This window comes from Canis lupus, chromosome 4 (assembly GCF_048164855.1).
Source record: "Canis lupus baileyi chromosome 4, mCanLup2.hap1, whole genome shotgun sequence".
NCBI classification, from domain to species: domain Eukaryota; kingdom Metazoa; phylum Chordata; class Mammalia; order Carnivora; family Canidae; genus Canis; species Canis lupus.
Genome location: NC_132841.1, coordinates 30,137,798 through 30,159,778, shown reverse-complemented (window position 1 = coordinate 30,159,778; position 21,981 = coordinate 30,137,798). Strand labels below are relative to the sequence as shown.

The 21,981-nt window shown below is 53.1% G+C and overlaps 1 protein-coding gene across 1 annotated transcript; it reads left to right on the top strand.

The window, feature by feature from the left end:
• Positions 1-11,743: 11,743 nt before the first annotated feature.
• On the top strand, positions 11,744-16,249 carry LOC140632104 (pulmonary surfactant-associated protein A). Its single transcript, XM_072823784.1, has 5 exons — positions 11,744-11,895; positions 12,662-12,856; positions 13,137-13,256; positions 14,187-14,264; positions 14,713-16,249. Exons 1-5 carry the CDS (start codon positions 11,832-11,834, stop codon positions 15,087-15,089), a joined length of 834 nt encoding a protein of 277 aa, XP_072679885.1. The 5' UTR covers positions 11,744-11,831; the 3' UTR covers positions 15,090-16,249.
• The last annotated feature ends 5,732 nt before the right edge of the window (positions 16,250-21,981 follow it).

The window sequence follows — 21,981 nt, the reverse complement described above, 5'->3', positions numbered from 1 at the left end:
AAAAAAAATTGTCTATAAGATTTTATTTATTTATTTGAGAGAGCAAGCACGCGCGCACGAGTGGGGTGAGCAGCAAAGGGAGACCATCTCAAGCTGACGTCCCCCTCAGCGGGGAACCCAATGTGGGCTACAAGCTACCGCCACGGAGATCACACCCTGAGCTGAAACTAAGCGTCAGACGCTCCACCGACTGAGCCACCCAGACGTCCCAAATGTGTTTTATGAATATTCTATGTTTGTTTTAATTTAAAAAAAACACACTCTTTTTACATAAGTTTTATAAGCTCATATTTTTCTCAGCTCTTACTTTTTCTCTTATAAATAGATTCTGGACAGTATTTTAGTAAATAGTGGTTATTTAAATTATTATATTATCATTTCTAGGAAATACAAGGAGTTAAATTTAATGGATTGACATAATTTGATATTTCTTTTTTTTAAAAAAAGATTTTATTTATTTATTCATGAGAGACACAGAGAGAGAGGCAGAGACACAGGCAGAGGGAGATGCAGGCTCCCCATAGGGAGCCCGATGTGGGACTCGATCCTAGGACCCAGGGATCACGTGCTGAGCCAAAGGCAGATGCTCAACCGCTGAGCCACCCAGGGGTCCCACTAATTTGCTATTTCTTAAACAACATGCTATCATGTGAGGATAGTTCAGCCACCGGAGACATTAGACATCTCAGAATACTTTCCCTCTGCCGATGCTTGTGTCCCTGTGACAAGAGAACAGTGGAGGTCACATCACGATCTCCATAAACAGTAGTTGATGACAGCATGCCTGGGCTCTGCTGATTGCACAGAGATCATGTGTGCGGAGCAAGGGGCCCAGGGGCTCTCCTGGGGCTCCGGACCCAGCAGAGACACTGCCTTGTTACCAGGGCCCTGCCGGGGGTGAGCTGAGCTCAGCTCCTCGGGGCAACAAAGGTGAGTACAGGCTGGGCTTCTCAGCTCTGCTCTACCTCCAGGTAGAGAGGCATCTGGGCCACTGGGGCCCTCAAGAGTGAAGAGCCTGCCGCAGTGTCACCACCATCTGTATAGTGCACGTGCCAAGGACCTTGGTGGCAGCCTGTGCCAAGCTCTGCAGCCTTGACACTGGGGGTTGGGTGTGAGTTGTCGCGCCCGGCAGCCCAGCTGAGCCAGGATCAAGCATGTCCGGGGCTGGATGTAAATTATGGCCAAAGAGCAAAACCGGAGTCTCTAAGTGATGCCGTGAGCAGTCCTGGGACCTGAGGCTGGGGCAAGGTCCGCCTTGCAGAGTAATAGCCCCGGCAGGGCCTGTCCAGGGCCTAATCCACCGCTGTGGGCATGGAGGGCAGAGCAAGCGTTGGGGAAACCATGCTTAAGATACTCTGGGGTCGGCTGGAAAAACGAATGAACCAGGTTCCAGAACTTCCAGGCTGTGCCGCCTCGGGTACGTTCCGGAACATCACTGAGCCTGCTTCCTCCTCTGTTGTAAGGGAGTGAAGACCCCTTAGGAGGAGGCCCCTCCCTCCAGTGAGTCTAGGGGAGACATTGGTAGACGTCGAAGGCCTGGCTAGTCCCTGGTACCTGGCAGTGGCTCCGGAAAGAGCCGTGGTTGACGGGAGGCTCCTCCGGGGTCATAGCCTGAGCCAGCCTCTGTGGACAAGCAGAGATGGGACAATTAGCCCGCAGAACCCTGACAAAGGGAGGCACGCAGGGCAAATTCTCTGTACCCGTCAGGCTAGCACGCGGGAAAAGCGGGGGAAGCAGGGGAGGATTGCACGGATAGAGCCTGGGGCTCAGAGCAGTAAACGGTGTCCCCTGTTCTCCCGTGGCACCTGGACTAAGTCGCCCTCTGTGAAAGTGGGGCGAAGAACGGAGGGGGCGATGGGTGACATTTGCCTGCAAGTCCCTCCCACGGGCTGCAGTTTTTCGTGCAGCCACCAGAGGACAGGGCCGGCTCACGCTCCCTTCTCTGGGCCCGGGGAGATGATGGGGCTGAGGGCTCCCCCTCTCTCACCTCCCTCTCCTCCCTCTCCTCCCTCCCCTCCTTCCCCTCCCTCCCCTCCCTCCCCTCCCTCACTGTGGATCAAGACTTGATTCAGAGCCCCTGAGAGGTCAGGACGCCCCTCCCAACATTCCATCTCTAGAACCCGGTGGTCAGGTTGAGGCAGATGTTTGTGTATCAGCCCAACCAGATTTCTCAGGGCTTCGGTGCCCCTGTGCCCCCTCTTCTCGCAGGCAGTGCTCCCCATTTCTCCTTTCTTGGATTCCTTTTCTCAAGGGGGGAAGGACTGTGCACATGGGTGCTATCCCATGCAGGGCTTGCGACCAGACCAGCATCCATCAGCCAGGACCTGTCTTTACGCCCATCTTAAAGGTGCTCCGACCATAAAGGTCGTGGCTCAGTCGTTTGAGCATCAACTCCTGGTTTCAGCTCAGGTCATGATCTCAGGATCCCGGGGTCGAACCCCACATTGGGCTCCAAGCTCAGTGGGGAGTCTGCTCAAGATTCTCTCTCCTTCTGTCCCTCCTCCTCCTCCAAAATCAATCAATCCTACACCAACCCATGGCCCCACCATGGCGTAGCCTCTCAGTCATGGGGTGCTGTAGCTCCCTGTTGAGGATTGACTTGACTGCCTTGACCGCAGAGGGGCGTGTAGGTGGCTGCTGGCTGCCAGTGCACCCCCTATTGTTCCTGAGCAAGGGGGAAGCTCAGAAGTAGCCAGGTGGCATTCCTTTTTCTGGGGTTAGTGGCCGCCCTAGGGAATTGGCCATTTTACACCCACAGAAACACGTGCACACACACACACAAACGCACTTGGACGTGACACACAGCCACACACTCCTGCACCAACACAGGCAGAGACACACACGGACAAACACACGGTTGATATGATACCTGTGTATCGTAACCCTAACGCCCCAGACATGAAAGTCACACGGACCTCACAGTCCTGTCCACAGGACACGTCCTAGGGACAGTGCTGCTGAGTTGCCTGGACAAGGCTTTTTGGTGGAAGCACATGTGGCCAGTGGCCGGTGTCCCAGCAGTGGTCGCCTGCCACAGGTGCAGTCCTAAAGGCCGTCTCCCAAAAGTCCCTCCAGGCCTGGCTCCTGGCCTCTCGCAGCGTGGGATCCGTGGCCCCGTGTGTCCCCTCAGGTCTCAGGCATGGCCACGTGGCTTGGAGGCACAGTCACGGCTCTCGCAGAGGCCAGAGCCCACGCTCAGTTTGCAGGGGCCGAGTCCCCCTGGCTCAGGCCACATAGGAAGCATACATTCAGCTTTTTATATTTCTATTCCTATTCTTATTTTTTTATAGTAACAGCATTCCGCAGAGAACCAAGGGGCGTCGAGTCAAGGTTGTTTGAGGTTAAGTGTTGATTTGAAGCTGGATCTGTGTTTGTGGCTCTCCCTGGGCCAGTGACTCGCAGCCCGGACACCCACCTGCAGGCCCCCCTGGCAGGAGCAGGAGGGAGAGCAGTGGCGACACGCAGCGGCTGGTCCCAGAAGACCCTGGTTAGGAACAACACAGATGCCAGGGAAGCCCCGCTGTACCCCCTTCGACCACCCCCACCCGCAAAAGGCGAGCCTTGGGCCGGTGTGTGGAGACACGACCCCTGACACTTGGTATGCGTGGGGCAGATTTCCCCACACCTGTCATCCTGCCAGGGCCTCGACCCGAATTTTCACCACGGGCTACCTCTTCAGCCCAATGGGTAGAGAGTCTTGCCACGGCCACTTTGTAGACGAGAGTCTGAGTCTCCGTGCAGCTTAGGGTTGGGCCAAGGGGCCCCTTCCGTCTGCAGAGCCTGCTCCTGCCACCTGAGTCCTTGTCCCTGTCCCATGCGGCTGCCCTGCCCTTCCTGTGGGTTTTGCACCCAGGCTGGTACCAGGCAGGTGCTTGAGAAATACGGGTGGAAGCTTGAACAATGAAACAGATGAAGTCCATCGGGCCTAGAAGGTTGAGGGGGGCCTTATTTCAGAATGAGAGTGGTGGGAATGGTCAAGCCTTCTGGAAATCCAGTGTCTGCCCCTCACCTGGCTGTTTCATCCAGTTCCTTGACTTGTGAGCACAGCAGAAAAAGAGGCGACCCTTCCTAGGAGATGATCTCCCTCAAGGTAGGCCTTTGGGACATGGCCCTGAAGGCTTGGCCAGAGCAGCCAGGGAGAGCTAACCACACGTCACTGCGGCCACCGGGCTCGGGAGGGTGGTGGCGGCGGCAGGGGGCCTCTGACCCACCCCTGTGCGCATCCCAGGGGGCAGCCAGGTGGGGCCGCTCGTCTCTGTCTTCAACGCTTTCTTTCTCTCTTCCTCTCATGAGGGAAAAGGGGCTTTGCTGAGGTGGACTCAAGATGTAGACCCTGCTGGTGGCCAGAGGGAACCTGTGCCCGGGAGATGCCCTGCTTCGGGCCTCAGAGGCAGGGCCCCTCACTGCGTGCTGGTGCTCCCAGGGATGAGGGAGAGCCAGCCAAGGGGACCAGGAGAGCACAGGGACTGGGCCCCGGGCAGAGGGCGTGGGGAGTCTGTGCCCGGGAGTGTAGGGAGGACAGAGCTTTCTGGAAAGGGGGCCACGGCCCGACGTGCAGCGATGCCGACGGCCCATGATGGGAGGCCTGGGCACTGCCCACTGAAGCATCACCGGGCGGTTGTTGGTGATCTGGGTAGGGGCAGAGTGATTTAAAATAAGCCTCTATCTGATTCTTCTCCTATCTGATGCAACAAGCTCAGTTCTCCTTCCGAAAATGATCCAAGTCCCCCTGCCCTGGCCAGTGCCCACCTCTCTGCCCTCATCCTGGGTTCTCCTCTTCACACGCCACACTCCAGCCACCCTGCTCTCCTTCTGTTTCCTGTTCTAGGACCTTGGCACGCACCATTCTTTTCACCAGGGACGCCCTTCTGCTCCGTCCAAATGGCCACCTGCCTCTGGTCCCACAGGTCCCCGCTGAAATGTCACCTGTTCTGAGGGGACTCCTCTCCAGACTCCCTTCCTAAAGTGGGTCCTCTAGTGTTATTTTCTTCCCCAGGACATTTTAGCTTCTTCCTCAGGGGCCCACACAGCCGTGTCGTACACCTGCCCGCTCGCCCTTCCCACAGCCCCCTTTCCTGAAACCCCAGGCTTCCTTGCACCGGGCTCCTCGCTTTTCCAAGTCGGTTTAACGTCACTTCTTGGAAAGATCTTAACCACCCTGACAAATTGAGCCCAGCCCCAGCTCTTGCTTGTTGACACTGTAGAGGTTTCCTTTCCAGCAGTTACACAGGCTGGAATTCCTATGGGGCAACATGAGCCTGTGTGTCCTCTGTCCTCTCCACTGGATCCCAAGGATGCCCCCTTCTGCTCACAGGTTCCATGTGCCGGGCCTGGCTCACAAGAGGGACACAGGTCATCTTTTAGAAGGAAAAAGTCAATCATCTGTCTCTCTCTCTCTCTGTCTCTCTCTCTCCAGCATGGGCAGCAGATCCCCTCTTGGGAGAATGATAAGGACTCTTCTTTGCCTGCCGGACCAGGACTCCCTGACTAGCTCATATGCCCAGAGAGAATGTGGATTACCTGCTTTCAACAGAGATCTTTTTGTCCTTAGCCACAGAGATTTTTCTGTTTCTTCCCTTAGTAAAGGGCTCCTCTCTGTGCTCTTGTACATTGGTAGGTTCCTTACTGGGGGTTTCTATTTCTCTCACACCAGAGAGGACAAGAGATGGCAAAGTTGCATTCGATCAAATATTCCAGGAGAAGCTGATCTCAGAGGAGGAAGGTGTGGAAGATGGGGCGAGGGGAGGTGTCTGGGTTTTATTTATTTATTTATTTATTTATTTATTTATTTATTTGGTGGTGTCTGGGTTTTAAAGGAGGTTCTTGACAACGGCCAGTTTGGAGCTGGGAGTGGGCCCTCCCCCAGATCATGCCAGGTTCTTTTAGAAAGGGAATAGCTGTCAGGAGAGAGAAAGGCTGGCCGCTCTAGCTACTCAATGACTGGACACCCCCCTTCCTTCCTCAGGATGTAGGTGGTGACTTCAAGATCTCCAAGCCAAGGGGCTATGAAGTTCAGTCTTGGTCAACGTGATGGATGCCCTGCCCCAGGCTGGGCCAAGGTAAGCCCGGTGGACCTTTGCTGTCCAGGACCATAGCCACCAGCCACATGTGTCCAATGAGTGCTTGAAATATGGCCCATCCAAACTGAGATGAGCTACAAGTGTAAAATACACACCAGATTTTAAAGATCTAATAAGAAAAGAAAAAAGAATGAAAAATAGGTGATGTATGATGATTATATACTGATTATATGCCAAAATGATAATATTTCGAAAATTTTTTAAGATTTTATTTATTCATGAGAGACACAGAGAGAGAGGCAGAGACACAGGCACAGGGAGAAGCAGGCTCCATGCAGGGAGCCCGACGTGGGACTCGATCCCAGGACTCTGGGGTCACGACCTGAGCTAAAGGCAGACGCACAAGCACTGAGCCACCCAGGTGCCCATAACATTTTGAATGTAACAGGTTAAATAGTATTTAACTTCACATTTTTTTAAAATGTATTTTAATGGGGTTGCTAGACAGTTTTAAATGAGCTTCATGGTTTGTATTTCATTTCTAACAGGGACTGTCTACGGTGTAGGCAGCCGGGGTGGCACTGTGGGCTCAGGGCCCCCCGCGGAGGGTGGGCAGGTGCCAGGAATGGGAGCAGCTCCCCTGGTGTGGTCAGGAAGCCCATGCCTGTGGCCTGGCTGCCCTCCAGGGGGCTGTGAGGGACTTCCTGCCCCATTCTTGAGCCACTTGATGCTGAAAGCTCCAGAGAACTTCCTCTTGTCTCAGACATCCAGGTGTTTTAGAAAATGAAACCTGGACTGTAGCCAATATTTGTCCCAAACGTGGGCCTGAGGGGGACACTGTTCCAACACCCCAGAACCCCAGGGACGAGCATTCCACATGTCTACAAAGAGAGGCTCTGGTCCCTTCGGAAATGTTTTCAGAGTCTAGGCCGAATGGGCCGGGGGCGGGGGCTGGGGGGTGGCTGCAGTGCGCGGCCAGGGAGACGGAGGGGCGCGCCAAAGGCCATCGCACACAGATGACCGGGACACAGCCCGGCCCGGGGCCAGGAAGAGCAAACCCCTCCCGACAGTTCTGCGTAGACGCGCCGTGGGCCGTGGGCCGGGTGGCAGCGCGGGGCTGAGCCGGGAGGGGCCCGATGTGGGGAAGGCTGCAGCCCAACTGCCCTGAGGAATACGGGTCGGGGTGGAATGGGGAATACCCGCGATGGGAAAGGTGCCTTGGGTTCCAGAACAGACACGAGGCTGAATCAACGGGAAACTGGCAGATGGGTCTCTAACTGCGCCCCCCACGGGGCGCCAGCGCAGCCCACCTGCGGCTTTGCTGGGGCGACGGGTGGAGGCAGATCCCTAACCTAGTAGCTGCGGCCCCGGCCGGCCCTGCTGGCTGCCCGTCCACACCGCTGACCCAGCTCGGCCCGGCCTCGCCTCGCAGCCCGGTGCGAACAACCCCTGGTGCCACCCTGGGGTCTCGGCTCCGGGCTCCAAAGCGGTCTGGAGCGGCCGTCCCAGGGAAGGGACAGCTGGACCCGGAGCAGCCCCTGCCCGTAGTGGCCATCCCCGCTCTGATGGACGCTTGTCCCCGGCAGGCTGCTCGAGGCACTGCAGCCGCACCCGGTGCCCCCGCGCTGTCCTGTCCTCCTTACCCTGCTTCCCTCGGTTGGCCCAGGGCAACCTCACCAGCGCCCAGGAGAAGACTCCGCAGTCGGGGCGCAGGCCGGCAACCGAGCCATGAACATAAGCGAACCCTGAGCATTCCCGCTTCCGGCTGCCGGGTCCCCTGCCAGCCTCCCGGAGAGCGGGGTTTGTGAAATACCAGCCTTGTCTATGCCCTACGCTCACTCATGCTCCGGAGCCCCTGCTTACCAGCCACACGGCGCTCGGGAGAGAACCTTCATCCCAAATGTGAGCCAAAGATCAAGTTTAACGGTGTGGTCCCAAATTACACATCATTACACGACAGGAGGCCAAAGGAGGTCTCTCCTTCCCTACCAGAAACCTCTGCTCGTCCACGCCTCTCTCTACAGGTAAGGCTGCCAGATAAGATACAGGGTGACCGGTTACATGGAAACTTCAAATAAACATGAAAAAAATTTTAGTACAAGCATGACCCCAATATTACATGTGACACATTGCTATTTAAAATGTTATTTGTTCCCTGTACATTTTTAGGATTATAAACAGGTCTCGCCGCTCTGGGAAAAGGTATGGGGTTTCCTTGAAAACTTAGAAACAGAACTACCGTAAGATCCAGCCATCCCACTTCTGGGATGAAATTTCCTTTGGAAATGGAAACAGCTTCTCTGAGATGTATCTGCACTTGCCCGGTGATTGCAGCATTATTTACAAGAGTCAAGACATGGAAACCACCTGAGCGTCAATGGATAAATGGACAAAGAAGGTGTGGTTTATGCATACAATGGAATATCATCCAGCCGCAAGGAAAAAGGAAATCCTGCCACTTGCCACAACAGGGCTATAAGGCGTGATATCACCTATATGTGAAATCTAAAAAAAACAAAACAAAACAAATTCATAGACACAGCATAGAGTAGTGACCACCAGGGCCTGGGAGATGGAGGAAATGGGGAGATACTGGTCAAACTGTACAAACTTCCAGTTATAAGACAGATAAGTTCTGGGCATCTGATGTATGGGATGGTGAGCATCTAGTTAATGATGCTGCATTATGTTCTTGAAGATTGCTTAGAGAGTAGATCTTAAATGTTCTCACCACAAAAAAGAAGTGGCAAATATGTGAGGTGACGGAGATGTTAGCTGGAGCTCCGGGGGCAATCATTTCACGATATGGGAGTGTCTCAACACCTAAACTCACACCAATGTCGTATGTTGATTATATTTTGATAAAGGCTAAAAAAAAAAAAAAAAGAAATTGCCTAAAACATGATGTGCTTCTCTGGTGGCTAGAAGGGAAATGCTCAGGGCGGAGCGAAAGGCTGTGTTGATACAGTGTTGTGAATTTTTAAATAGATTGGCATTTTTAGGTGATAGAAAAAGCTTTAGGGCAGCCCGGGTGGCTCAGCAGTTTAGCACCGCTGTCAGCCAGGGCCTGATCCTGGGGACCCGGGATCAAGTCCCACATCAGGCTCCCTGCATGGAGCCTGCTTCTCCCTCTGCCTGCGTCTCTGCCTCTCTCTTTCTCCTCTCTGTATATTCTCATGAATGAATAAATAAAATCTTTTAAAAAATAAAAAAAAAAGCTTTATTTACTATGCAATTCTTCTTTTAATCAAATGACATTTGTTGGTGAGGCACTAATGTAGTGCGTGTGTGGGTGAGCACGCGTGTGTAATGTCTCCGGGGACAGCTTGAATTCTCCTTCAGCCGTTGGGCTGCCCGCCCCACAGATTTCTGAGATTAGACCTTAAACTATAGTTAACTAGCAAATTAGCTTCTCTATCTCTTGGTAACCCGCCGAATAAGCAGGCTGCTCCAACTGTGGGCATATTATGGCCGAGGGTTTAACACAGATAAAAGGAGGGGCACCTGGGTGGCTCAGTTGTTGAGCGTCTGCCTTCGGCTCAGGTCGTGACCCCGAGGTCCTGGGATCGAGTCCCACGTCGGGCTCCCTGCAAGGAGCCTGCTTCTCCCTCTGCCTGTGTCTCTGCCTCTCTCCCTCTCTCTCTGTGTGTTAGCAAAGACACAACCAGAGGGAGAAGCAGGCTCCCCGCAAGGACCCCAGTGCGGGACTCGATCCTGGATCGATCAGGACCTGAGGTGAAGGCAGATGCTCAACCACTGAGCCATCCAGGCGTCCCTAAATATAAATTTTAAAACTGCCTGCAGTTTTTCTGTAAGTTCGATATGGCTACAGAATAATAATTTAAAAAAGAAAATCAAGGCTCAAAGACTTAAATAACCTGACCAAGGCCACGTGGATAACAGGTGGCTGCTCCAAATTGCAGCTTGGGGGTATCCGAACCCCAGATCTCCACCCTCACCCACATGGCCCTGGAAGTCCCAGCTGCCTCCCCTGAGGCCCTGCAAGTCCACCCAAGAGGACCCCTCCTCCTGTTCCTTCACCTGCAGAACAGTCCTCCCTCACCCAAGCCATGTTGAGGGCCTCTTGATGGAACTGGTCCCCCACCAGCCCCAGCTCCCCCTCCCGCCTGGCCAGCACCCACCCTGAGGTGGTGGCAGGCAGCAGCAAGGCTCCAAATGGACCCTGGCCGGCTCCCTGCTCCTAGGGGTGGGGTTCTCTTAGCTGAACCCCCACGCTCCAAAAAGTTCTCTCAGTCTCCCCGAGGATCTCAAGATTTTTCAGACCACTCACAGGTCAAGATGGTGGTTTTTCCTGCCTTAGTTCCCTGTTGTTACCATCCCTACGGAGAGAGTCCCCCCTAGTCAGGGGGCTTGAGCAGGGACTCTCATCAGTCAGGGCTTTATGTGCTTCTCCATCATTTAAAGGAGTCAGCCCTGCAGGTTAAAGACCTCACCCATAGCCCAGATGAAACTGCTGCTGTCCTGTGACCTTCCAGGTGTGGCCCTGCCTCCTCTGGCTCAGCCAGAGCAAAGGGGGGCGTGCAAAGGGTTCACCTGAGACTCTGAACCATGTGCCCATCAACGTAGCTGTGGGCTCCGGAAGCGGGGGCCGGGAGGCCGGGGAGGGCAGTAGGCAGCTCAGTGGTGAGATAAGCCCCGTGACCCACGGCTCGTCCTAGCTCCACCTGGCCACCCTCGGCCTAATCCATGGCTTCTGCATGGCCTGGAAGCAAAGGGCACCCCTTCCCAGAGCTGAAGAGGCTCTGGAGCTGGAACAGCCCCAGGAAGGGGTCACATGGAGACCTCCCTGTAAGGTGTTGATCTGTCCCTTTGCTCTCCCGGGAAGAGGGTGCAGCCCCGCTATATTCACTCCTGCAGGTGGGCATGTGGGGGCAGGTGGCGGTGGTCCCGTGCAGGAGTCAGCAGCCGGGCCCAGGCCGAGGCCGTGTGCATCCGCCGGTGCCTGGGCATGTGCAGTCACCCTTCACGGCCGGGGAAGCTGGCAGGGGGAGCGAGCCCCCCCTCCCCGCCGTGAGGTGTCTCCCTGCTTACGGGCCTGGCATTGCTTTCTAGCAATGAAACGCCAGGACACCTGCACCCCAATGTTTCTAGCAGCAATGTCCACAATAGCCAAACTGTGGAAGGAGCCTCGGTGTCCATCGAAAGATGATGGATAGAGAAGCTGTGGTGTATGTATACAGTGGAATATTCCTCAGCCATTAGAAACGACAAATACCCACCATTTGCATCCACGTGGATGGACCTGGAGGGTATGATGCTGAGTGAAATAAGTCAATCGGAGAAGAACAAACATTATATGGTCTCATTCATTTGGGAAATATAATAATATAATATAATATAATATAATATAATATAATATAATATAATAATATAATATAATATAATAAATTGTGAAAGGGAATAAAGGGGAAAGGAGAAAAAATGTGTGGGAAATATCAGAAAGGGAGACAGAACATGAGAGACTCCTAACTCTGGGAAACAAGCAAGGGGGAGCAGAAGGGGAGGTGGGCAGGGGGGTGGGGATGACTGGGTGATGGGCACTGAGGGGGGCACTCGATGGGATGAGCACTGGGTGTTATGATATATGTTGGCAAATTGAACATCAATAAAAAATAAATTTATAAAAACAAAAAAGAGCCCTAAGTGCCCCTCCAGCCTGAGTGCCCTGTGAGGGAATGTCGCTGTGTAAATAAGACAGCTGCTTCCTGACTGGCCCTTCCGCGAACAGAGGCCCTCGTGACAGGAGCCTCTCTGGGGTGGAGAGGGACCCGGGAGCCTGCAGCCGCATAAATGGTGCTGCCGGCCTCTCCCCTCTGGCCTGAAGGCAGAGATCCACAAGGGCTCTGTTGTCTGGGTGAGTTTACCCCATCCCTGCTGTCTTGCTCAGTTGACGGGTTGCAGGCCGTGAGAGGCAGCCCAGTGGTCACGAGCCTAAAAGGGCCAGACTGGGAAGGAGGGGGCCTCCCCATGGACCACTGGGAGTCGTTCCCAGAAGCATAACTATGGATGCAGGAAGGTGGGCTTGAGATGTCCTCAAGCCCTGCTGTGCTCCTCGGCCAGGCCCACCCTCCCTGGGGACTCTGCAGAGCCTGCCAGTGAGGAAGAGGATGGCCTGCCAAGGGGAAAGGGACACCCCAGTGGTGGGGAGGGGATGGGACACCCCATTGCTGGCCCTGGTCATCTCTTATTTTTCCTCAAGAGCATGGTCCCTTAGACCCTGCAAGTGAGGGTAGCTGAGGGTAGAAGGACAGAGGGAGGGAGTGACCCCATCCCTCCTCCCAACAGCCTGGGAAGGACAAGTCAGGGTTGTCTCCAGGGCACAGAAGTCAGGACAGGAGACGTGAGTTCCCACTGTCACACCACGAGGTGTGAACAGAGACTGCATCAGAAGCCAGGCCCTCTGACCAGCTCAGGTACACGCCACCTCCAGCCCCAGAGGTGGGGCGTGAGACCACAGATGATGCCAGGGGTTTCTGAGGATAGGTTGGGTCTTCCCCGAAGTCCTGTCCACACCTGCCCTGACCCTCAGGCTCAGCTGTGTGCCTAAATCTTGACAAAGCACAGCAAGGGGGAAACTTTGCAGATGCTTCAGATGAGCCAGTGGTGCTTTCTTCCTGCAGGAGGAGTCACTGGGACGGAAGCCATGTGGCTGCGCTGTTTGGCCCTCGCCCTCACCTTGCTGATGGTTTCTGGCATCGAGAACAATACGAAGGACGTCTGTGTTGGAAACCCTGGCATCCCTGGCACTCCTGGGTCCCATGGCTTGCCAGGCAGAGATGGGAGAGATGGAGTCAAAGGAGACCCTGGGCCTCCAGGTACTGGGTGAGACCCTACCCTCAGCTGATAGAGTGACCTGTTTCCAGGAGGCCCACATGTCCAGAGCTCTGGGCTGGGTCCCAAGGTCAGCGGGATGGCAGGGTATGGTGGGAGGTGTCTGAGGGCCTTAGACTGGAGCAGCCCTGAGGAGTTTACCCTCAAAGTGCCCATGGGGTGACAGGTGAGTCGGTTACACTGATAAGGAAGGTCCCTTCACATCAGCCCCAGCCCATCTGTGGGTGATAAATACCACACACCCATGTCCCCTTCTCCCTGCAGGCCCCATGGGCCCCCCTGGAGGAATGCCAGGCCACCCTGGGCCTAATGGGATGACTGGAGCCCCTGGTGTTGCTGGAGAGCGTGGAGAAAAGGGAGAGCCTGGCGAGAGGGGCCCCCCAGGTGAGCAGGACGGGGCAAGCCCGTGGTGCCAACACAGGCCCTGCATCCGCGTGGCCAGTTACGTGAGGGATGACGGGGGTCAGACAGCGCCATGGAGGTCCCCAAAGGGCATAGCGCTCACCTAAGTAAGAGCAGACGAGGCCGAGGGGAGGAGTCAGAGATGCCCAGGTGCAGGCCATGGCGAGGACTGATGGGTGTTGGACACGCTCCACACATCACGACTGCTGGTGGCACACGCAGGGCATCAGGTGTGCCACAGGGACAGCGCTGAGAGGCAAGGAAGGCCCTTCCTTGGGCTGAGACCCGGGGGCACTCTGAAAGGAGCATGGGGTTAGATGGGGTCGAGGCAGGTGATGTGAACGGGAGCCCCCCACGCAGACGGGAACACCAAAGCTCGGCCAAGGTCCACCAGGAGGGTGCAGAGAGAAGCACGTGCTCTACCCCTCAGTCAGAGCAGCCTCCTACCTCAGTGTTTGAACCCAGGCCTCCTGGACAACTGCCCACTCCTGACTGAGCTGCTGGCTGGCCAGTGGGGGGGTGGATGAGGTTGAGGGAGGATGATGGGTCAGGACCAAGGGTAGAGACCACGGTGCAGGCCTGTTGTGCAAGGCAGGTAGGTGATTCCCCGGCTCAGCCAGGCCAGAGAGAGAAGACAGGTGGAGGGGACCTTGCCTCCAAACCAGAAAAACCCACAGGAGCGGGCAGACAGAGCCACCGAAGAACAGGGCAGGAAAGTAGAGGGGGAGGCCCGGCAGGTGCAGGGTGGACAAGGGTGTAGGCAGTGTGGAGACACACTCCAGGGCCCGAGCAGTGGGCGTGCAGAGGTAAAGGCAGGATGCCAGGCTTGCCGCTGTCATCGGGCCTGCTTGGCAGCAAGTGGGGATCTTGGTTGGCTTGCCCCTTATCTGGGGGGCGGGGATCTCTTGACAGGACTTCCAGCTTCTTTAGATGAAGAGCTCCAAACCACACTCCACGACCTCAGACATCAAATCCTGCAGACCATGGGAGGTAAGGGGTTCTCCAGGGCCGTCTAGCACAGAGGGCCCCCCATAAGTACCCCCATTCCCAGCGTCGGGCTCCGGAACCCAGAGCCTTGGCAAACAGGCAGGGATGTGCAAGTCTTGGGGGGAAAAGAATGATCCTTCCCTTTCCTGATGCCTTCGCGTGGCCCGGAGCAGAGGTAGAAACAGATCGTCTCCCTCAGTCAGCGGAGCATAAGCTCTCGGCTCTATCTTGCTTTCTATGGAGTCTCAGGAAATTGGAGTTTCTGGCACATGATAGAGAGTCACTAAGTAATAGTTAAATGCATGAATGAAGGAAGAAGATGATGAGAGCACGGAGGGGACTTTCGGGAGGCCCGGGTGGGCAGGGGAGGCGAGGCAGCAGAGAGGGCACGAAGACAGGGACAGGGACTCTGAGCCAGCGGCGGGGGCCTGACTGGGTTCCTGTGCTGCAGTCCTCAGCTTGCACGAGTCCCTGCTGGTGGTGGGAAGGAAGGTCTTCTCCAGCAATGGGCAGTCCATTAATTTCAACGACATTCAAGAGTTATGTGCCGGGGCAGGCGGCCAAATTGCTGCCCCGATGAGCCCAGAAGAGAATGAAGCCATTGCAAGCATTGTGAAGAAGTATAACACTTACGCCTACCTGGGCCTGGTGGAGAGCCCCGACTCTGGAGACTTCCAGTACATGGATGGGGCCCCTGTGAATTACACCAACTGGTACCCCGGGGAGCCCAGAGGTCGGGGCAAAGAGCAGTGTGTGGAGATGTACACAGATGGGCAGTGGAATAACAAAAACTGCCTGCAGTACCGACTGGCCATCTGTGAGTTTTGAGCAGGCCTCTAAGGCCACAGGAGAGATAGGGCCCTGCCTTGCCTTTCAGCCTCCATCCTGCAGATGCACCCCCCCCCCCCCGCCGCCCCCAACCGATCTCTGAGATGCTATAGCTCCGTTCCAGCAAAATGGATCTGTGGCTGGCTATCAGAGCGGGAGGCATGCTTAGCCACCCCGCTCCCCGGACAGGCCCTGAGTCCTCAGCCACATCAGCATCGGGAATCATGCTGACACTCCCCCTGAGCCCCCTCCCAACACCGCACACCCAGGGCCACCCCTAACTTGGCCCTTTGGCAAGAGTCGGAGACTTCCTTCTTCCTCTTCTTGCCCAGTTCCTTCTTTTCTAGATGGCAGCAGTGAGGCCCTGGGTTGGAACTCCATCCCCCTACCCACATCCCAGATCACACAGGTGTCTGCTTCCTGGCCCCCTCTACTCTCACTCTGCAGGCCACCCCGGGCCCAGCCTCATCAAGATTTGGCAGTTCTGGTCAAGTATGATAGAACAGGTGGGCCTAGGGAATTCCAGATGTGTGGCGCTACGGAGGCATGGGGCATCATGTGGCCTCCCTCCGAGGGCACATCTGGTCGGTGTCTCCATGAGGTCAGAGGGCCGGCTGGTGCCGCAGCATGGTGGAGGCCGGCCTACCCTAATCATTGGCATGTACCATCCACTGCCTTGAGTCTCAGGTTGCCTCTCATCTCCTGACCTAAAAGCAGCCAGTCTACACCCTAGGGAAGATCTCACCCCCAACCTCAGACATAATCCAAGTAATTTCCTGCTGATAGACATGTCCCCACACCAATCCGGATCTCAGTGAGGTGTTCACATCCCTCACCCCACCACTGACTGTTTACTGAGCACGTAAATAGCGTAAGTGCCCCAATTCTATGTACGCAGAACCTTGCCAACACTCCTAATACATTTTATGGAATATGATTCATCTTTACACAATGCCATGGGCCCAGCCTGATTTTCCCCATTCTTATGTGAGGACCCAAACTTAAAGAAGTTAAATGTTTTGAATTTTATTCCTTGGAGCAAGTGGCAGAGGCTGTGTTCAAACCTATCTGCCTGGACCTGAAGCTCATGCTCATAACCACCTCACTCACCTCTGACTGGACAGAGATGATTTAAGTGTAATAAATCATGACTGCGTTAACGTGAGTTTTCATTGCTTTGGTTTCAAGAAACAACATATTTCTTTATTTCCAAAAATCAAATTAACACTGGCTCCCCACTTACCCGAAAAATGGAAAATTCGATCTCAAATAATGTCTTCTTTTTGGGTGGGAGGGGCAGCCCGCTTTCCACCCCAAGTTGTAGGAACGTATGGCAAGCTACAGAAAACATCTGGAAGAATGTATGGGCATCCGTGTTGATGGCTGGCTTCAAGATCACTCCCAATCTAACTCCACATGGTTCATCTGTGGGTGGGAATACAATGCCTTCCATTTTCCACGTAGCCACCTGAGTTTTCCGTGGCCCAAAGGTGGTAGCATTCAGGGCCCTGTCCCAGCCTCTGTGAGCCACCTCAGTCTCCTGTCCATGTGGAAGGGGACAATGTCCCCATGCCCCAGGGATGTGTGGGGATCAGACCATGGTTCTACTTGCTTGAGGAGGCAAGGAACACGTATGTGTCCCTCCTCCAGGAAGGTCTCCCCTCTTTTCCCATCTTTACACCTTCAAATGCCCTCCCTCACTGCATATACTTCTTTTCTTGGGCAAAAGGAGGTTCTGGATCAAACCCCACAAATCCGGGTGGGAGTGAGCAGAAACATTTCTCATCTTTCTCAACATTAAGCTTCAATCTGGTCACCCTGCCACGTGTGCTTAGGGCCCAGCCAACAAATTACTGAGTCTTCCCCCAAATTCAAAAAAAGCAAAAGTGGGCAGAGTCTTTTCATTGTTTTATAGGTGAGCAACCTAAGCCTCTGACAATTGATGTCTTCTCATTTCTTATTCGCTTTATTTTTATTTGATTTATGGTTTATTTACTATGGTTACTGTATTATTTGCATCACTTGAAACTAATCATTCCTGGTTTGTAAGGAAACCATTTATTTATTTTTTTTAAGATTTTATTTATTTATTTATTCATAGAAACAGAGAGAGAGAGGCTGAAACACAGGCAGAGGGAAAAGCAGGCATCATACAGAAAGCCTGATGTGGGACTCCATCCAGGGTCTCCAGGATCACGCCCCGGGCCGCAGGGGGCGCTAAATCGCTGCGCCACCGGGGCTGCCCAGGAAACCATTTATTTTTGTTGATCTTATCTACAACCTTCTTTTGGGATTCTCATTTTTCCCTTAATATTTCTATTATAATTGATTCTCTCATATTTTGTAAATACTATCTATGATTATATTTACAAATCACAGAAATTGTCCTGTTCCTTTTAATATTTATTTCTTATATGCCATTCTTATCTCATTATACAGCAGGCTGAGAGGCCCTATATTTTGTTGAAGACCCTCAATAATAAATATCTTTTTGGGGCACAAAGTGTATAATGGGAGCCATTGAAAAGGTTTCTCCAAAAAAAAAAAAAAAAGAAAGAAAAGAAAAAGAAAAGGGTTTCTCCATTGAAAATGTTGCTCGTAAAAAAAAAAAAAAAAAAAAAAAATTGCTCGTTTCTGATAGATACCTTTCTGTTTTTTTGAAAGATACCTTTTATCGAGGTAAAGAAAGTCTTTTTCCCAGTTTGCCGAGATTCATTTTAATTGTGAATGGGTATTGAATCGTGATTTTATTTTTAACATTTTCTTTAGTCTGTTAACATCTAAAGGGTGCCGAGCATGGGTTAAGTCACTTCCCACAGTGATGTACTGGCATCTAGAGCTCACAGGTGAGAATAAGAGGGTCTAGGTGCCTCATCATGTAAGGCTGGAGAGATGTCTCAGGAACCAAATCGTGGAACCTGGAAGGAGAGGGCTGTTCATGGTGGGTGGCCTAGTAATTCTTTCTCCTTTGGTGGGTATCAGGAGGACTAAAGAGGGCAAAGGAGGATGACCCACCTTGGGTGACGTGTGCACTTCCATAGTGGAAATGATCCTTTCCATGGGGATGGGGAGGGGACTGTCCTAGTATCTTCCTAATCTCAGCAAGCACAGATGCCCAAATAGCTTTGCCTTTCCCAATTAAGTCACTAAGGCAGGACTGAGGCATAATTTCCTGTTCTAAAGTTGCTCAAGTCCTGAAGCAGCAGAGGGCCTCATCTTGCTGGGGAGGGAGAGGGCACAGGGAGGTGGCGATGGGGGGGGGGGGAGGGCGGAGAACAGAGCTGTGAGCAGGACTGTTCTAGGGCCATGTGGATTGCCATCACCTGGATGGAGCTTCCCAGGGGCTATATGGGTGTCCATGTCGTGGAAGCTGGCCAGGTTCAAACACTGCTCATGAGCAGGTTGCTCCTTGGAACACAGGAACTTGAAGACCAAGAATGGAAATATCCATTCTCCCGATGTTGAGGGTGAGGAACATGCAGCTGGAGCCTCTCACAGAGTCCTGTAATCAGTCATACAAAAGGACCCAACAAGCAATCAGGGTGGGACAACAAGCGGCAGTGTCCCCACTGACATGCAGTTCCTCCTGCGAGCAGGTAATGCCCATCATTCTCTCTATCCCCCTTCACACACAAACATGCAAAGAAACAAGAGAGAAGACCACTGCCCACCCTTTACTTCCAGAAACCCCACCAACGGCCAGGGTGGTAATGATCAGAGACGAAATGGAGATCAGATCCCAATGACAAAACTCATGGACAATAGTCATTTGTTTGGACCATGTTTTAAATCAGCCTTAGAAGGTTTACAATGCAGGGGTCTGGGGAAAAAAATGTATGAAACACTGTGAGTCCATGTATTCATTTTGAGAACAGGGTGAGCATCAAGCTTCCAGATTGTACATATTCACTTTAAGACTCTTCATCAAACTTGTTACATGTTATATTAGTGAGTGACATGGATTTATTTTTTGATATTGAACCGTCCTTTCATTCCTGGAATGGATCCTCCTTGGTCTAGCGGCTGATGCTCTCATCACACTTACCATATGCCAGGTACTACACGTACTAACTCATGTAATCCTCATTGACCCTATTATGTAGATGCTATTTTTGTCGCCAGTCTACAAATAAGAATAGTGAGGCCACATAGAGATTAGAGTGATTTGTCAAAGCCCATGCTCATGCAGGGACCGGGCTATGAATACACGAAGTCAGATTCTAGAGGCTGTGCTACTGACCACGGATGCGTGGCTGGACTTTAATACCTACCTTCGACCTCTGGCTTTCAGGTGGCTTTGTGTCTGCTCCACGTTGTTTAATTGTTCTGATATTAGCAGTAGTGGAGATATATTCTTCCCATGATTGGAAAATCCAAAAAGAGGCTGGGTTAAACCTGTAAGCACATGTAAAGCTTCTGCTCCTTTTGTGTCTGCTCATGGTCACACGGTCAAGCCGCCAGGGGGAGGGATGCATGCAGAGTACCCCGCACATCTCTAGGGGCAGGCTCTGTGAAGTACCATGGGGAAGGGCATGGATTATTTTTTTTTAAGATTTTATTTATTTATTCATGAGAGACACAGAGAGAGAGAGAGGCAGAGACACAGGCAGAGGGAGAAGCAGGCTCCCTGCGAGGAGCCCGATGCGGGACTCGATCCCAGGACCCCGGGGTCACTCCCTGAGCAGAAAGCAGACACTCAGCTGCTGAGCCCCCCAGGTGCCCTGGGCATGGATATTTTATTCTATGATATGGAGAAGTAAAATCTCAGGAGCAATGATCCAAACTTCTATGGTCAGATTTGCCAAGTTTATTTATTTTGTTTTTGCAGGGTTTTTTAATATTTTATTAGTAGCTTTATAGTTATGTCCTTATTTGCCTCATTAATTTCATTATTTTAATGTCTATTCTTTCTTTGCTTCTTTCTTTCTTATACTGGCTTTTAAAAAATAGCAATTTCTCTGTTACAGAGAGTCAGCAGTCCTGGGAGGACTCCTACTGAGGCTGGCTGTATTAGCGTCCACGCTGCTTATTTCCTACTGTGTTTGGTCATTTTTACAAAATTTTACAAGGGGAACTCAAACTTAGCTGATCTTTATCTGAGGAAATCCTGAGGCACTATGGTGCACCAGGGTATGATGGGTGGACACACTTGAAAACTATTTTTCATCTTGGCATAAGCAGCAAAATTCAATAATATCTGTCTTAGCAAATAATAATAATAGCAGGCATTAAAACTCAGATCTAGGCGAGGACAGGCTGAAGAATGTGCATCTTCAAGGGAAGATCTCTCCCCCAGCAGAGTCAAGTCTTTCTCATTGTCCCTTTGCTCATCTCGCCGGCCTCCTGCAGTGTTGTCTCCCCTGCTCCCCAAGCCACTTTCTCTCTAGTCTGGAGGATAGAGGGTCCTGGCTTATGTAATCCTCTGTTTCAAATTCCCATGTTTCTGGGATGTCTGCCCATTTGCTGCGTGGGTCGGATGTTCTTTGTCCTCTGGGCCTGGGGCCCTTCAAAGTTGTGTCAATGGCACCAGGAAACCCAGTCCTGAGAGGGGTCTTCTGGCCAGGGGGCCCCAGGAATCTGGAAAGGCTACCGGACGGTGCAGAGTGACCCTGAGTACACAGAGATGATGACCCTTGAGACACCAGAACACCAATCCCAAGGCAGGTGGAAGGGAAGTGGCCCCACCCCGACTCCCCACCAGGGTAAAAGCAAACTTCTCGAAGCTGTTTGGTAAGACTAAGTGTTTCAAAGGGTGAGTGCAAATTTGGAGGAGGGCAGGAATCAAAGGTCAGGTCAGGGGCTTGAAAAAGGCCACTTGATCAGGTTCTGGAGATAAGAGGCGGACGCTGCTGGAAACCAGGTGTGGAGGCCCCATGGACTTGGTCTGCTAGCTGTTCCAGACACCCTTGAACCGGTCTCTGCTCCTGCTCTCTGCTTGTCCCCCCACCCTCGCTCTCTCAGGGGACCCCTCCTGCGTGCCCAGCCCTGGCGTGCATCGTGGAGGCAAGCCTAGCAAACGCGGCTCCTGCCCTAGAAAAGTAGCTGGGAATGTGGGCACCGATGCCAGCTCAGGCTGGAGCGACATCAGGGGAGCTGCCCCGATGCAGAAGGGCTCATTCATTCTCTAATTGTTTGCCCAGCCAGGTGACTGCTTCCAGGCACCCTCTGGGTGCGGCCAGAACAGCTGAGAGCAAGATCCCTGACCTGCAGGCGTGCTTGTCCTAAAGGAGGGCGGTGGGCAATGAATATGCAACTAAAGAAACAGGGCGGTTTTGCCAGGAGGTCACTTAGAGGGAGAATGACTGACCGAGTGGCCACTGAAAACTAAATGGTAGAGGAAAGCCCTTGCCCCCAAGAGAGAATTTAAGCTGCAATGGGAATGACAGCAATGACGCAAAGATGAGGGAAGTGTCCCCGGCTGGAGCAGCTGTGGTGCAAGTGCACACGCCCAGCTTTGAACTTGCATCACCTACAAACACTTCCTCCCCTGTGCCTCGTCCTGGGACATCTGTGCCTCATCCAAAGAGGACATCTGATAAATGTCAGCGTTTAATCCCTGCTCCTTCCCCCACAACCATAAACCAAACACAAGTGGAGGGGTGAACTAGTGAGAGCCACGGACACAGGGGTGAGGCTGTATACAGTGGCGTGTGCCGACGGGTGTGTGCTCATGCACGAGCGTGTGTTCGGTAGCATGTCTAATCGTGTCTCTTCTAGAAATAAATATCTGGAGGGAACTATTGCCTAGACTGCGACTCTGGAGGATCAGAGGGGCAGAGCTGTGGGGAGGGATGTGTGGGAGGGAACAGAAGAAGGAAGACTTTTAGGGTGTTTAAGTAACCAGCTGCCCAGCACTGGGCCAGGGACCCCGGCCGCGGCGTTGGACAGCCGC